The sequence below is a fragment of the Peromyscus maniculatus genome, chromosome 3, assembly GCF_049852395.1.
Source record: "Peromyscus maniculatus bairdii isolate BWxNUB_F1_BW_parent chromosome 3, HU_Pman_BW_mat_3.1, whole genome shotgun sequence".
In the NCBI taxonomy this organism is placed as follows: domain Eukaryota; kingdom Metazoa; phylum Chordata; class Mammalia; order Rodentia; family Cricetidae; genus Peromyscus; species Peromyscus maniculatus.
Window position 1 is genome coordinate 80,443,962 of NC_134854.1, and position 18,102 is coordinate 80,462,063.

Here is an 18,102-nt window from a genome sequence, read left to right on the forward strand (position 1 = left end):
AGTTTTTTAAATAAAAAAAAAATTACGTAATTTTTCTTTTTAATCTTTTTTTGTCCAAATTATAAACTTATACTTACATTCTTCTCAACATTTCTCCCTCTCATCTGTTTGTGACTGTGATATTTTATTTTTCTGAACAAGAAGTGAATCCAAACTCCATACATATTATAAGTAGTAAATGAATATTACCTTTATACATATTATTAAATTGCCAATTTTTTCCACTGTAACTTTTTGGTAAACCTCTTTGTGGATAGGATTTTTTAAAATTCTGTTTTGTATTTTAAATTGATAATATTTTTTTTCATACAATATATTCTATTTATGGTCCCCAAACTCTTCCCAGATCCTCCCCACCTACCCAGCCAATCAAATCTTGCTCTCTCTTGTTAGAAAACAAGGCAGACCTCTCTTCAAAAAAAAAAAAAGAATAAAATATGGTAAAGTAAAAAACAAAGTGGAAAAGGACAAAACAAACAAAGAAAAAGCACAAGAAACGTAGAGACATACACATTGGCACACACAGACACCCCCTAACAACACAAACTCAGAAAGCATAATATAATGAACAAATTCATAAGCAAAAGGCCTATAGGGTAAGAAAAAGGGGAAAAAATGACCAGACAACGTATTATGGGAGAAAGAAATACCTCTAAAAATACCATTGAGTTCATTTTGAGTTGGCCATCTACTGCTGGGCATAGGACCTGGCCCTAACAGTGGTTTGTATATGTAGTGAGACTCGGAGGAAATTAATTTTCATTTGTGAGTAGTTATTAACTACTAATAGCTTCTGGTTTAGGGATGGGGCATGTGTTCACTTCTCCTTTGAGCTCTAGAACCCCGTAAGGCCCAAACCTGCACAGGTCTATGCATGCTGCCACTGTCTCTGTGAGTTTGTATGTTTATGAGTCCTGCTGTACTGAAGACCTTGTTTCCTTGGTGTGCTCCATCCCCTCTAGCTTTTACACTCTTTCTGCCTCCTCTTCTGCAGAGTTCCCTAAGCTCTGTGGGGAGGAAATGGATGAAGACATCTCATTTATAACCAAATGTTCTAATGTCTCTCGCTCCCTACACATTGTCTAGCTCTGAGTCTGTATTTATTCCCATCTACTGCAGGAAAAAGCTTCTCTGATGATGGCTGAGCAATAAATAATACATTGATCTATGAGTATAGCACAATGTTGTTAGGGATCATTTAGTTACTAGATTTCTTGAGCACAGTGGTTCTGAACCTTCCTAATGCTATGACCCTTTAGTACAGTTCCTCATGTGGTGATCGCCAACCATAAAGTTATTTTGTTGCTATTTCACAACTGTAATTTTTCTACTGTTATGAGTCTTAGTATAAATATCAGATGTGCAGAAGATTTGATATGTTACACCTGTGAAAGGGTTGTTCAACCCCAAAGGCGTCTCGCCCCACAGGTTGAGAATCAACGCTTTAGCAGAAGTGTAGTATTAAGTTTTCCCCCTGGGCCATGCCCTAGTGTTCTTGGCCACCAGAGCAGATTTGGGTACGGGTCCCATCTCATGGAGTGATCCTTGAATCAGACATTGGTAGGCTAGTCCCACGAGCTTTGTGCTGCTATTGCACGGATGCACTTGCATGCAGGTCACCATTGTAGATCAGAGTTTGTAGCTGGGTAGGCGTTTGTGTGCTTTCTCCTTTGGTAGCAGGCAGACTATCTTCTATACCATGAACACTAGTCCATAGGGGTAAAGGCTCTAGACAGGCACCAACTCGAATTCTCCATCTTCAGTAAGTTGTGTAGGTGTGGTCTTCACCTACACCTACAGGACATCAGTCCATGGAGAGCAACAAATAACTTTGGCAATAGCCTGGATTATTTGGGGGCTGCCATGGAGCCCTTTTGGCCAACAACTCAATTAGATGTAATCAATTCCTGGAACTGGAAGCTTCTTTTGGTGGCAAGAGATGTCCAGTTGGGGCTCCATCTCCTTTATATGGTGTTTCATTTAGATCACTAACATATAAGCATATGTTTTGGGAAGCCTCTACTATATTAGGTTTCCATACACCCGCTCAAACGGCCCTTAATTTTAACTATCTCTCCCTTAATCCCTCCCTCCCCCCTCTCAACCCTCCCCTCCCTGTTTGATTCTTCTAACCCATCCCACCCCATCCATCCATAACTATTTCCTCTTTCCAGGGTGATCCAATCCCCCACTAGTCCCCTATTCTATATATAATTTCCGTGGTTATATGCATTATAGCCTACTTATCAAAGACGTAAGCTAACATCCATATATAAGTGAATATATATCATATTTGTGTTTGGGGTATGAGTTACTTCACTCAGAACAATTTTTTTCTAGTTCTATCCATTTACCTACAAATTTCATGATTCCATTTTTTTAACTGCTAAGTAATACTCTATTGTGTAAATATATCACATTTTTTAAATCCACTCATCTGCTGACAGACATCTAGTCTCTTTCCAATTTCTGGTTATTATGAATAGAGCAGCAATGAATATGGTTGATCAAGTATCTCTGTAGAAGGATGAAGCATCCTTTGGGTATATGTCCAAAAGTGGTGTAGCTGGACTTTGAAGTAGATCTATTCCCAGCTTCTTGAGGCACTGCCACACTGATTCCCATGCTGGCTGTAAAAGTTTGAACTCCCAACAGCAATGGATGACTGTTCGTCTTACTCCACATTTTGCCAACACGAGCTGACATTTGTTTTACTGATCTTGGCCATTCTGACTAGTGTAAGATGGAATCTCAAAGTAGTTTTGATTTGCATTTCCCTGATGACTAAGGATGTTGAACATTTCTTTGTTTCTCAGCCATATGTGTTTCCTCTTTTTGAGGATACTGTTTAGATTTGTACCCCGTTTTTAAAATGGGTTATTGTTTTCTTTTTTCCTTTTATTCAAAATAGATTTTTTTCAGATAATATATTCTAATTAGTTCCCTTCTCCCTACTTCTTCCCCATTTACCTCCCATGTGGATCCAGTCCCTTTCTGTCTCTTGTTAGAAAACAAACAGGTATCTAAGGAATAATAATAAAATACAATAAGATGAAACAAAAACAAACAATTGGAATAGAACAAAAGAGCCAAATAAGAAATTGCATATATATGCAGACACACACACACACACACACACACACACGTTCATACACACAGGAATCTCATAAAAACCACAAAAACAGAAGCCATAATAAGTATGCAAAGGACCTGTAAAGTGCCCCACTCCAAAGCCCTGACTTAACATTATGAGACCAAGAATCTCCAAAGATGCTGCTGAGTTAATTTTGTATTGGCATATACTGCCAGGCATACAGCCTACCCTTAGTAGTAGCTTGTTTCCCTAATGAGACTCCCTTGAAGAAAACTAATTTTTCATTTGCAAGTGGCTATCAGTTGGAAATAGGTTCTGGGTTAGAGATGGAGCCATGTGTCTATCCATTTCTCCTTTAATCTCTAGGGATCCATATGGTACAAACCCATGCAGGACCTATGTATGCTGCCTCAGGCTCTATGAGTTTATATGTGCACTACTCCTGATGTGTCTAGAAGGCCTTGATGTATTGGTGTCCTCCAACCCCTCTGGCTCTTACACTCTTTCCACTTCCTTTTCATGAAATTCCCATGAGCCCCAAGGGGTGGGATTTGATGGGGACATCCCATTTAGGGTTGAGTGTCATGGTCTCTCACTCTCTGCATATTGTCTGTCTGGGGGGTCTCTGTATTTGTTCCCATCTGCTGCAGGAGGAGGAATCTCTAATAAGCACAGAGTGTCATTGTTTTCTTGATGTGCATTTTTTTTAATTCTTCACACATTTTTAGATATTAGCCTTCTATCAGATGTGTAGTTGGAAAATCTTTTCCCATTCTGCAGCCTGCTGCTTTGTCTAAAAGATGTCCTTTATTATACATAACTTTTCAGTTTCATGAGATGCTGTTTATTAACTGTTATTCTTAGTGCCTGTACTATTGATGTTCTTCTGTTCAGAAAGTACTTTTCTGTGTCAGTGAGTTCAAGACTATTCACCACTTTCTCTTCTATCACATTCATTATATCTAGTCTTAAGTTGAGATCTTTGATCCATTTGGAGTTGAGTTTTGGACAGGGTGACAAGTATGGATCTATTTTGCATTCTTCTACAAACAGCCATCCAGTTTGACAGCACCATTTGCTGAATAGGCTGTCTTTTTTCTAGTGTGTGTTCTGGCTCTTTTATCAGACCTCAGGTGTCCATGGGTATGTGGACTTATGTCTGGGCCTTCAGTTCAATTCCAGTGATCAACATGGTCTGTTTTGATGCCAGTACTGTGCTGTTTTTCATACGATAGCTCCAAAGCACAATTTGAGGTCAGTGATGAAGATACCTCCAGCAGTTCTTTTATCAGGATTGTTTCAGCTATCCTATTTGTTGTTGTTGTTATTGTTGTTGTTGTTGGGGCTTTTTGTTTTGTTTCTGTATTTCCATATGAAGCTGAAAACTATCCTTTCAAGTTCAGTGAAGAATGTGTTGGAATTTTGTTGGGGATTGCACTGAATCTGTAGATTGCTTTTGGTAGGACCTACTGATCTCTGTGCATTAAAGATCTTTCCATCTTCTGATGTTTTCTTCAATTTCTGTATTCAGTGTCTTAAAGTTTTTACATACAAGTCTTTCACTTGTTTGGTTAGTTACCCCAAGATACTTTATATTTTTGAAGCTTTTATAAAAGGTGGTTTCCCTGGTTTCTTTCTTAGTTCATTTGTCCTTTGTATATAGGAAGACTACTGACTTTTGTGTATTAGTTTTGTAACCTGCTACTTTGCTGTCAGCTGCAGAAGTTTCCTGGTGGAATTTTTAGGGTCACTTATGTATACTATCATATCATCTGCAAATACAGATACTTTGACTTCTCCCCTTACTACTTGTATCCCCTAGATCTCCTTCAGTTGTCTTATTGCTCTAGCTAAAACTTCAAGTATTATACTGAATATATTTGGAGAGAGTGAATCAGGAATTGTCTTGTTATTGATTTTAATGGAAATGCTTTGAGTTTCTCTCCATTTATTTTGATGTTGGCTATGTGCTTTCTGTAAACTGCCTTTACAGTCTCTAGTCTCTCCAGGACTTTACCAAAAGTATTTTTAGAACCTTTATATCTTTTTCTTACTTGATGGTTCCTTTTCTGCATTTTTAATAAAACTTATAAAATATTTTTAATAATTATATTCAAACAAAAACTAAAGAAATTATATCAGAAACACAGAGAGCATGCTCATAACGTCTTAAATATCCAACAGATACAAGTCATTGGCATGCTGTGTTTGTTTTTTTAGTAAATTTAAATTATTTGCTAAAGAGTTAAGTCATATTATGACAGTCAGTTAGAAACTGTCTTTGTTTCAAATTCATTGACCTTTCATTTGAGTCCACAATTCAACCAAATAGCAGAATTAAAGTCAGGCATGGCTGTATCTTATTTGTTTTGGGGCCATCTGTTTATCTAAGCTGCTGTCACAAATGCATGCAATAGAAAAGTTATATTTTTGAAGTAATCAGACACATTAGGATGAGCTTTGTAAGGTTTTAAGCAGGTGTAAAATCACCTTTTTCTCTATAATGTTTTAGAACTGTATCTATTGCAGCTTGCCAAATATAAGGATCTTATAAAACTTATTTTTCAAAAGAGGTAGCAATAGTAAAAAATTATACTAAAATGCTTATAGTCACATATATATGAAATAATAAATATACAGACATATACACATATCTTAAATTCATAGTGCTCAAGAGGCTTGAAAATATGCAATTATCAAAAACGATTTTGTTACTCGGTTCTTTCTTAAGATACAAGATGACAAAGACAGTCACCATGAAGATATGCATCTAGCTCAAATGGTAACTCATGGGACTCTCAGTGTAATTTCTAATAAAGCAAAGCATCTGGGTGTGGTGGCACATTCCTTTAATCACAGCACTAACAATATTCAAGAGGTAGGTGGAGCTGCGTGAGGTCCAGGTCCGCCAAGACTACACAGTGAAACCTTCTCTCAAGAATGAAGTCAAACAAAGCAAGAAATTTCACATCATTTTATTTCTAAGACATAAAAAAGCTTGTGTGTGTGTGGGGGGGGAGAATCAAAGCTGAAGCTTGTTGTCATAGTTAGCTTTAACTGGCAACTTGACCCAGCCTAGCATCACCAGAGAAGGGAGTCTCTCACCTAAAAGAATAACCAGACTGGCATGTGGTCACATCTACAGGGGGTTATCTTGACAGTTAACTGATACAGAAGTGCCTAGCCTACTGTGGGCAGCACCATTCCCTGGGCAGGTATTAAAGCTGGCCAAGCATGAGCCTGGGAACAAGCTAGCAAACAGCTGTTCCATCAAAGTTACTGCTTCAAGATTCTGCTGGAGTTCCTGCATTGACTTCCTTCAATGATGGACTGTGACCTGCAAATATAGGCTAAATAAACACTTTCCTCCCCAGACAGCTTTTTTTTTTTCTTTTTTCTTTTTTTTTTTTTTTTTTTTTTTGGTTTTTCGAGACAGGGTTTCTCTGTGTAGCTTTGTGCCTTTCCTGGGACTCACTTGGTAGCCCAGGCTGGCCTTGAACTCACAGAGATCCGCCTGGCTCTGCCTCCCGAGTGCTGGGATTAAAGGCGTGCGCCACCACCGCCCGGCTCCCAGACAGCTTTTGATCAGAGTGTTTTATCATGACAGAAAGGCAACTAGAATGTCTGTTATTTAAAATAGATTATCATCCCTGCTCAAGAGTTAATCACCTGAGTTGTCATTACAAATGGGAATTTTTAATGTAGAATGGGATTGCTTCTGGGCTTTATCCTGGAACAAGCCAGAACAAAGCTTTTCTTTGACACAGAATTTTCTTCTGTTTAGGGATAAACAAGGAAGAGACAAGGGCAGAGAAAGGCAGAAGAGAATAAGAGTTTCGATAATATATTTCTTAGCATTTTTCTTTAATTCTGACATAATCTCTTAAAATTTTAATTGCTTTTATATTTAACATCTTTTAATTTAGATGTACTTGCAGAGGTCCTATTAATTTTTGTAAATTACCAAGTTTAATTATTTTAGATGATTTTAAATTCCAATTAAATCATTCTGTCCATTTATGACATTTTTAAAAATTGTACTGCCTGGGAAAGCTTGTTAAAACGTGCAAAATTAGTCAATTTGGAGACAGTTAATATTACCCATTAAGGGAAATATAAATTCAAGTTTTCTTTAATTAGATTTTCCCTTTAAAAATAATTGTGAGTTGATTAAAACATTTATCAAATTCAGCTAGTATAACAAATAATCTGTTTTTCCGGACATGTCTCTCCTTTCTTCAGATTGGATATGGGAGGAATGTCCAGTGGGGGGTGGGATGGGGGAGACTGACAGCAAATTATCAAACAGGCATGATTTCAGAGGTCTGAAAACATAAAAAAGGGAATGGCCAGACACTAAAAGGCTTTCAAAGCAATCAAATAAAATGAATTCCTTCAATGAAACAGTTTGAAGGCAAACCAAAAGGGTATTCAGCAATATCCTACACCATCTCACAATAAACACAAGGACCATCAACCAAACAAGGGAGAGCTGAGCCCCATGAAGAACGCACCAGTATCCCATCACCCATGAAGAACGCACCAGTATTCAACTGAGGAGGCAGGCCAGATACTTGGAAATAAGGACCTCATATTGGTCCCTGACACCAAGCCCAGTAACTCCTCCAATGAAAGAAAAATGGATTGTTCTTGGGGCCCCACATCTGGGAACCATAACTACTGATTCAAAACCAAAGTTCTCACCTCAAAGAGAATAAAAGAGCATTTATTCTGCTCCAAATGTGAGTGACCAGGGACCAGGAACAAGGCTGTGAGAGTATACAGCAGGTGATAACTAGTGTTCACATGTCAACCCACCAAATGAATGACTCTTTGATGGGAAGCCCCACCTGGCAAGGCCATGAGGTTACTGACAATAAATGACCAGTTGCTCCTTGTCTGTGTTTCTCTCATGTGCCACTTCATTTCTTCCCTAAGAACTACATTCCTTCCTTAAGAACAGCTATGATATCTCCCCATTTACCATAATGTGTACATGTAATCTCATGACTACATCTCAATCTTATGGGCACACATAATTGTGAATAGTCAAGAAGATGGTTTCTTATTTAACTGTACAATTTTTATGAACAGAAATATACTAAAATATGCTTCATAACTAGGTCTGTTGTTCCATGTGGACTGTAGACACTTAGAGGTCTTGTTCTCCATCCTTAGGCACTGACAAGGTAAATATTGGCCGGACAAAGTGTCTTGGTAGAACTTTCACAGAGAGTAATTGCAGGTGCCTGGTCTTGTTAGATCAAAACCCCTCAGAAGAATTATAGTGAACCGGAAGTGAGAGCGCAGGTGTCTGGTCTGGGTATATATATCTCAGTCCTTCAGGAGATCAACAGCACCTATGCTGCCCTAAGCTTCCTCCACCATCACCTCCTCACTCTGACTCAAAAGCAATTAACACTTTGTATTTATTTCTGCACCAGTTTTTAATGCAAGATTTTAGGCTCAGTAGACTATGTATAGGTCCTGAGATTCAGGTGATTAAAAGAAAAAAGGCTGTTAACTGACTAACCAAGTCCTGATATTATTAATCACATAAAATAGCACATGTATTCTTTGCCTCTTCCTTAGATCTCTCACTGGTTCAGTTTCTTCCCTTGTAACCCTTGTGGCTATCCCTTTAAGAGATAGCCAGAACTTTTTACAACCTACAGCTGTTGTCAGCCACCAATTAAGCTGACCAAGTCTTTGCCAAGTGTGACTCTTGTCAGAATGCTTGTCCCTGAAAGTTTGCCTTGTAGTTTTTACTAATGAATTGTTAATGAATGAATACGTATATGCTTGGGAATTTGTAATGAGTAGTAAAATAGAGATGTCATAGAATAAAGATGGAAGAAACAAAGAACACAACAATAAAGAGCACATAGAATGAAGAGCATTGGCCATATGTGTGAAGTTATAGAAATCTTTCACTTTTCCCTCGCTCCTGGGAAGCATTTCTCATCAGACCCTGGGTAGGGGCTGAGGGCAGGTACCTCAACCCCTACACATCATGGTGTCAAGTGCAAGCTGTGGATCTGAGTTCAGAGGGCACTGATTCCAGACTCCTGTGTTTCAGGGCAAAGGATTGTACCAGGGGCACATGGTTAGAAAAGAGAGATGCTTAAGACAAAGTACTCCCAAGAATGGAAATGGGGTAAGGATCCAAAAGAGTTCCAGATGCACTGGGCCATGCAGCCAAGACCCTTTCTAGGACATTTATATAATGCTGGCCTCCCTCAAGTTTGTATATTGGAGGTTTTTCTCTCTCATGGTCTACTTCAGAGGAAGCCCAGGCAAAGGGCTTCCAGTCTTCCTCTGCAAACAGGCTTTATTCATATGTTAATCTTGATGTTTCAGTCTCCCTATTCTCCTGCCATGACATAAAAGAAAAACACAATCAGTCCCTGGAAAACTCCTTTAGGTGTCGCTGCACCTGGTGTAACAAATGATGCACAGTGTGCGCTCATGGCCAAGGTGTCGCTGCACCTGGTGGAACAAATGATGCACAGTGTGTGCTCATGGCCAAGGTGTCGCTGCACCTGGTGGAACAAATGATGCACAGTGTGTGCTCATGGCCAAGGTGTCGCTGCACCTGGTGTTACAAATGATGCACAGTGTGTGCTCATGGCCAAGGTGTCACTGCACCTGGTGTCATATGACACATAGTGCATGCTTAAAGCAAGAGTCACTTCTCATTCTCTTAGTGTTTTTTCAGAGTATTGAATCTTAAAATTCGGGAGGGAGGGAGGTGGTTTGAGACAGGGATAGAAAAAAAACCGGGGAAATGTAGCTGGACTTTTCTTAGGGCCGCCAGCTCATAAAAAACAACACAGAGACTTGTAGCTGGAGAGCTTCTCTCAGGGTCCTGTTAAGCCCTGGCAGTCCCGCAGCCCACTTATCAAACAAACACACAGACTGTTATATTATTTAAACTGTTTGGCCTAATGGCTCAGGCTTCTAACTATCTAGTTCTTACATCTTAAATTAACCAATTTCTATAAATCTATACCTTGCCACAAGGCTCGTGGCTTACCAGTATCTTACATGTTGGTACTCATGGCAGCGGCTGGCAGCATCTCCTGACTCAGCCTTCCTGTTCCCAGAATTCTCTTCTCTGCTTGTCCCGCCTATACTTCCTGCCTGGCTACTGGCCAATCAGCATTTTATTTATACAGAGTGATATCCACAGCAGAGACTTATTATTAATTATGAAAGCTCAGCCTACAGCTTAAATTTGTCCCACAGCTTTTATAAATTAAATGAGCCCATTTATATTAATTAATCTACATTTTGCCTTGTGGCTTTTTACCTCTCTTCCATCTTGCACCTCCTGGTTCCTCTCCATGTCCTCTGGTGTCTCTCTGGCACCTAGATATTCTCTCTCTCTCTCTCTCTCTCTCTCTCTCTCTCTCTCTCTCTCTCTCTCTCTCTCTCTCTCTCTCTGTCCTGCCTAACCTCTTCCTGCCTAGCTATTGGCCACTCAGCTCTTTATTAAACCAATCAGAAGGTGCCTTGGCAAAGACACGTCTTCACAGTGTACAAAAAGATTATTCCACAGCAGAAAAAGACTAGGAACTAGGAGTCAGACAGCCTCCTGGCAGACAGACAAGGGGAAAAATATCTGGGCAGATTGATGTACTTTTTACTAAAACACTTTAAATGGCCAATTTCCTGACTATTCTCCTTCAAGATGAAAACCTTGTGGGCATTTTCCCACCAAAGGAAATGTGGGAATTTCAAGTCTCTTTCCCATTGAGGGGCAGGGTGGGTGGAGCTCTTGTGGTGGGAAGAAATTAGCTTCCTTGTCTTTGTCTGGATTATCCAATTCCCTAAAATAGCCCAAACCAGCCAATTCAGGAGGAAAAAGGGAAGCTATTCCACTCCCAACAGAACAGCTCTGATTTTCCAGATTGGGACACCTCCCCACTCTGGAGAGTCTGTCTCTTTGCCATGTGTGAAGAACTATGAATACGCATGTTGTGTTTCTGTTTTCAATAACATGTGCCTGAGTGTTACTCTTTAAATAGGTAAAGAGAAAGAACCCATTCCTGCAATCCTGATCAACAACACCATGACGGTATCAAAAGGGATAGAGGGTAGAGGTAGGATGGACATATAGACTTGTGTGGCACTTAAGCATACAAATCACCCTGGTTATATACTTGAAAATGAGTCAAGATATTATTTTTACCTATGTGCCTCACAAGAATAATTAAGGAGATTGTAGTTTACTAGGTTTGGAATGGGATCTGCATTCCTAACAGGTATCCAGGAAATGTCCTTGACACATAAACCTCACTCTGACAAGCATTACAGATGACACCCTTCCATCCATAACCCTACACCCACACACTACTCTTGTTCACTTTGTACTTCAATATATCTGTCTTTAAGACGTGGAATCTCATTTAAGTTTCTCATGCTGGATTCCAACCCTGAGGTTAAGCCATCTTTTTGCTTCAACTGCTTGGGTAGCTAGAGGTTCAGGTATCCAATTGTTCATTCTGAATGAATTACATTCTCTTGACAATTGAGATTTCTTTATATTATTGTAATATGTTAAGATGTCAAATACATTTTGAAATAAAAGAGAATCCACCAATTTTTTAAGCTATGGAAATTAAGTAACCATAAAATAAATCATTACCAATAGTTCAAGATGGTCAAATTACAAAGACAAAGTAAAAGTTTCTCTAATTTCATTTCTTTTTCTTCAAATTAATCAAGTCATTCAAAATTGGCCCTATTTCCTTTTCAGTCTCAAATTCTATGAGAACATGCTTTAACATTTTGTGTCTCCTTGACCACTGACTGTCAGGACAGGGTATCTATCTGCTGTGTCATGAGGGCAGCCCTACAGCAAGACCTACGTGGTAAGAAACTGAATCCTTTGAGAGGGGTAAGCTGGTAAAGACACTTGCTGCCAAACCCAGCAACCTGAAATTAATTCCCAGAAATCACATGATGGAAGGGAGAGAACCGTGACGCATGCATGCACATACACACACACACATACACACACACACACACACACACACACACACACACACACACACACACACACAAATATAAAAGGGAAAAAAAACTTAGTTAACTGAAGCCACCAACCAGTAGCTAGTCAGGCCTGCCAACAACTATGTGAAGGAGGTGAGAAGATTATCTTTACCTCACTGAGCTCTGAAATGACTGCATTTTCATGACAAACCCTGAGTCAGAACCATACGGCTAACTGCAATATTATGAGGATCTGGATTCCTCACCCTCTGACACTGTGTGAGATAAGTGTTTTAAAGTTGCTAAATTCAGGGTAATTCATTTTCCAGCATCAGACAGCTACTACCCAGAGCCTTGTCCTTAAGTGCTCTCTCAGTCCTAGCTGTACAGCCCGTTCCTCATAGCTGCTATTCCTATATTCTCTGGAGTTCTCTTTACTTCTTATGAGACATTTCCCATTACACCAATCTCATTACAGTTAATAACAATCCTTTACATTAATTTTCCTCTATCAAATTCAGTAGTTTTCCTTCTCTGATTGGACCCTCACAAAATACCACATAAAACTGATGCTGCTAGTTAAAAAATCATCTACACTTCACAACTGCTGGATTACTTACCATAACCCAGCTCCTGGAGCTGGACTCAGTAACTCTGAACTGGATGGACACAGCAATAAAGGGGTGTTAAGATAAGTATTAAAAGTGTAACAGAGAGAAACCACTACTACATCAGATCACTGCTTTCACAATATTTGGACCCATCCCCTTCAAATGTCTCCTTTTCATTTTCAAACACAATACAATTTCCATTTCACTTTTTCTTTAGCTAATCACATAATCACAACACTGGTATGACACTGTCTTCATTACTGTTCTATTGCTGTGAAAAGACAGCATGACTAAGGCTAGTTATAAAAGCATTTAACTGGGGGTTGGCTACAGTTTCAGAAGCTCAGTAGGCTTCCCATTATGGCAGAGAGCATGGCAGGCAGGCATGGTGCTAGAGCAGTAGCTGAGACCTTACACCCTAATCCATAGGCAGAAGGCAGAGAAAGAATGAGACAGGGCCTGGCCTGAGCTTTTGAAACCACAAAGCTATATATGATAAACCTACACCCAACATCAAACTAAATGAGAAAAACTCAAAGCATTCCTGCAAAAATCATGAACAAGACAAAAGACTCCCATGTTCTACAGTCCTCTTCAACAGAGTGCTTGAATTCTTAGCTAGGAGTAAAATGACGGAGAACAAAATAAAGGGAAACCAATTAAGAAAAGTCAAACGTGTCTCTATTAACAGATGATGAAATCCTATACAAAAGAGACCCTTAAAGACTCCACCAAAATCTCTTCAGAGCACTTCCAGCAATGTGGCAGTATACACAACTAACATAGGAAAACCAGAAGCCTCTCTGTGTACCAATGACAAACATACTGAAAAGAAAACCAGGTAATGAAATTCATCCACAATACACATACAGGCACACACGTACAAAATACCCCGGAATAAATCCAGACAAGCACATTAAAGACCTCTACAGTGAAAACTTTAAGGCCCCAAAGAAAGAAACTGAAGGAGATACTAGAAAATGGGAATACCCCTCATGCATATGGATTGGGAAAATAAATATTGTGAAAATGGCCATCCTACCAAAAGCAATCTATACATTCAATGCAATCCTTATCAAAATTGCAAGCAATACTTTACTGTAAATAATGCTAAATCTCATATGGAAACACAAACAAGACAGGACAGCCAAACCAATCCTGGACAAAAAAAGAGGACACCACACCTGATTTCAATTTTACTACAGATCCATATTAATAGAAACATCATGGTGCCTGAACACAACAGACATGTAGGCCAATGGAATATAATTGAGAACTCAGGTCTAAATCCATGCTACTACATCTACATGGGTTTTGTTGTTGTTTGTTTTTGACAAAAATCTCACAGGAAAAAAGAAGGCTTCTTAAACAAATGGTGCCATGTGGAGAGCAGATGAAGTCCAGAGTGAATGTGTATTATTGTCATAAGCATGGCCATGTCAAAGACCCTAGTGACTCAGACCACGCAAAGTGCACACCCTTCCCCAGGTCAGGATCAGGGAACTAGCAAAGCTTTCCCTATTACAAGTACTGATGCTGATAGTATTTGCAAAGATCAACAACATCTTCCTCCCTGAATGACTGCAACCTGAGATTGCTCCCTTGCAGAGAATCCCTCCTCATTCAGCTGAATATAATAACCCACCTCCACACTCAGCTCTATAATAAATGCATTGAGTTTGGGCTGCTGAAAACAGCTCACCAGATACCGGCTTTTCTGTAGTATGTCTGTTGTTTCTTCATTTCCCCCAATGCCCCATCGGGTCAATCCCAAAGCTGTGCAGGTCATGGTTGTGCTGGGAATATAGGGTATCAACTTTCAAAAGAAAGAAACTAGATCTTCATTTGCCACCCTGCACAAAACTACCTCAACCTAAGACTTGATGCTCTAAACTACTAGAGGAAAGAGTAGGCAGGATACTTCAATGTATAGGCATGGGTAAGGACTTTTCGAATAGGACTCCTGTACATAGGCATCGTGGCCACAGTCAGCAAATGGGATGGATCTCAAAGGCAGCCCATGGAATAGGAGAAAATATTTTCTAGCAGCACACTCAACAGATTAGTGTCTAGTTCCTAGAATATACAAAAACCTAAAACACAAAAAAATCATCCTAGGCATCAAGAAAACAGACATTTTTTTTTTTAAATGGGCTACAAAGGACCAGAGTGATAATTCAACAACTAAGAGCATTTGCTGCTCTTGCAGAGGATCCAGGCTTGGTTCCTAGCACCCAAACAATTGCTCACAACTGTCCACAACTACATTTGCCAAGGACCCCGCACCCTCTTCTGACTTCCTTAGTACTAGGCATGCACATGGTACATGCACATGCAGGAAAAACACTTCCACAAAATGATTTTCTTTATGGCGGAGGGGCCTATGCAACTGGGAAAAAAAAAGTTTCTCGAGACAAGTACTACAAATAGTAAACATTTTAAAAAGAGCTCAACATTCTCAGCAATGAGTGACATGCAGATTAAAATTACCTTTTTAAAATTCTGTCTCATCCCAGTCAGAAAGCCTATCATCAATACAAATAACAAATGCTAGCATGGCTGTGGAGAAAAGGGGATCCTTTCACACTGTTGGTGAGAGTGTAACCTGGTGAAGCCAATTTGGAAATCAATCTAGAGGGTCCTCAAAAGTTAGAAATAAAAATACCTAATATGCTGAGCATAATGGAGCGTATCTTTAATTCCAGCACTCAGGAGGCAGAGCCAAGTGGATATCTGTGAATTCCAGGCCAGCTAGGGGCTACATAGAGAGACCCTGTTTCAAAAATAAACAAGTAATGCTTTAAGACAGCCATAGCATGCCTGGGCATATACCCAAAGGTTCCATATCACTACAAGTAACAGGTGAGAGCTTGGCCCTAAACAAGCCATGTGTACTACACCTTCTAAGATTTGGGAACGTTGAGGAAGAATGGTCAGAAAAAAAGTGTAAGAGCCAGAAGATAGGGAACAAGAACGGGAAAATTCTAGCCTCTGAGACACGACGCAGCCAATGTAGCCAAGAGCTCCGAACTGCTATAATTATTTGCACTGGATGGGAACAAGAAGGGCCCTCCCAACAGTCAGTCATGAATGAGGAGGGGCTCATGGGACCCTAGCCCTTAATACCGAGCTATTAGCTACAGTTGTGTACCCTAGCGAACCCACCGGGTTCCAAAGGATAATTCACACAGACGGTCCTGGGCAAGCCCAGGCAGACAGAAGCAAACAAGACATAAATGTGGAGGGAGCGACTAGTAAGGGAGGTAGCTGTAGAGGGGGTTAAGGAGATGAGAGACAGTGGGGTGGGAGCAACCAGAACGAAATAAATGCATGTATGAAAGTATTAAAGAACAAGATTAATTTAAAAGATTGAATAAGGTGCGACTTTAGCCTTTCTCCAAGTAAGGGCGTGCCCACAGGCAGGTGTGATGATGATAAAAAAAAAAAAAACTACCTAACTAACAGCGACAACAAATTCACTTTTTAGTCCCAAGAAACATCGAAGTGCTCCATCAGAGTGGCTCAGCGACAAAAAGATCCGAGTAGCGTCTACCATCAGATGGGGCGCGCTGCCCCGCCGCCTTTTCCCAGCCTCTTCGGCTGGACCGACCCCGGGCGGGGACGCACGCCGGTGACGTCATCGCACCCCAGGGCGTGACCGCCGGACGCTACCATTGGCGGAGGTGGCCTCACCCTCCCAACCGCTGGTCCGGGCCCTGGCCGCCGACTCACCTTCCCGTTGGGGTGGAAAGGGAGGCCCGGGTCCTCGGTGGTGGGGAGAGGGCAAGCCCGGCCTGTTTCCTCCGCAGCTCCAGCGGCGAGCCCCGCGGCGGAGAGGGCGGCCTCATAGTCCGGGAAGGGGTTGGGGAACGCCCGCTCCTCCATCTCCGCCTCCCCTCCGAGGTGCAACTTGAGTCTCTTCGACATGGTCTCGCCCATGTCCGCGCGCTTCCCCTGCCGGAGAGCTCAGGGCACGGCGCGCAGGCAGGGACAAACCTCCGGGAAGGCGTTTGGGCCGGGGCTGCGCGGCGAAGCCTGGCTGGCGGCGGACCGTGGCTGGCACATCTGGAGGCCGCCGGCGCGAAGAAGCCGAACCTCCAGCCGTGGCCCGTCACGCCCTCCCGGCAGCTGCTCGCAGCCTGCCGGACCGGCCGGCCGAACCGCAAAGCCTCCCGGTGACCGTCGTCTCCCCGGCGGCTGTGTCCTTCCGAGAGGTTCTAGAGAAAACCGCTCGCCCGCGAAGCTCACGTTCCGGTAGGGAAAGCCTGTAAAAGATGGGTTCATTCAGAGTGTGAGCGCCTCGCAGACCAGGGAAGAGCGCATCTTCGGAGGCTCCAGCATCGAACTGACTGTATTTTCACCAGCCCAGCCTTGCCGCCTGCCCGTCCGTGTCCTCGGCCCCTGGTCGTGCGCCAGTCCCAGGAACAGCAGCTGCTTTGTTTGATTAAAGAAAAAATATCTCTTCTAAAGAAAAGAATTTCAAAACGGCCTAAAACAGGGAAAGGATAGCCTCCCGAGGGAGGGGGCATACAGTCCCTCCCATTCATCACCACTGGGAGGGGGGTTGCTTGGAGGAGGAGCCACAGGCCTTTGTTTTGTTATGTTTTATTTTCATTCTCTTTGTTTTGAGTAAATGCTCGTCTTTGGTAACGAGAATTCATATGGAAGAATGTTTATTAATCATCTAAATATTGCTTAGACCAGAGAATCCCATAAACACGAGATTAACATAATTGGCCAGCAGAATAACATGGATGGCAAACAGGACACAAGCAAATAGATCTTTGCATTTCTATAACCACAATATATAAAGTCACAGCCTTTATTAGTTCTGTGTGTTTTGCCCCGTTTACCTAGGACCAAATCTGTGTAATGATTTGAAAGGAACTATCTTATTCAGTTTTCTTTCATTTAATAAACTTTGGTACTTGGTGGCAAAATGTTTCTGCCCCCTGGAGAAATCAAGTTAGTATGCAAGAAAGCCAAGAATCAAGAGCAGCCTACTGTGTAATTTCTCGGGTCCTAGCAAGGTACATGTTTGGTATAATGCCAAAGGTGACATGATGGAAGACTACCAAACAGCAAAGATGTCAGTCACTCCCGCCTTCAGCCTCAGAATGCAGAAAAGTGGAAAAGGTTTAGGTTTTCATGTCTGTCCTTTGTCATACATGCAATACTCACACACATACACATACACACACACAAACCTTATTATGAAAGTTTAGATCAGAGTTGTAAAAGTCAGACCCTACAGTCATCGAGAGGGTTCCTGAACTGGTGATCAGATGGTTGAATACCCTAACTGTCATCCTAGAGCCTTCATCCAGTGACTGAAGGAAGCAGATACAGAGATCCACAGCCGGGTGCCAGGTCAAGCTCCAGGAGTCCAATCGATGAGAG

General features: G+C 41.2%; 1 protein-coding gene across 2 annotated transcripts in view; it reads right to left on the bottom strand.

Moving 5' to 3' along the window:
• Lancl2 (LanC like glutathione S-transferase 2) overlaps positions 1-17,224 on the bottom strand; it is a 65,535-nt gene extending 48,311 nt beyond the window's left edge. The window contains exon 1 of one of the 2 annotated variants that reach the window (XM_076566863.1): positions 16,435-17,224. In XM_076566863.1, the coding sequence (XP_076422978.1) occupies positions 16,435-16,641 (207 nt within the window). In that variant the 5' untranslated portion in view covers positions 16,642-17,224. Of the gene's footprint in view, positions 1-16,156; positions 16,326-16,434 lie in introns of those variants that run through there. The other variant, XM_076566864.1, reaches the window with a different exon arrangement.
• Between the last annotated feature and the right edge of the window lie 878 nt (positions 17,225-18,102).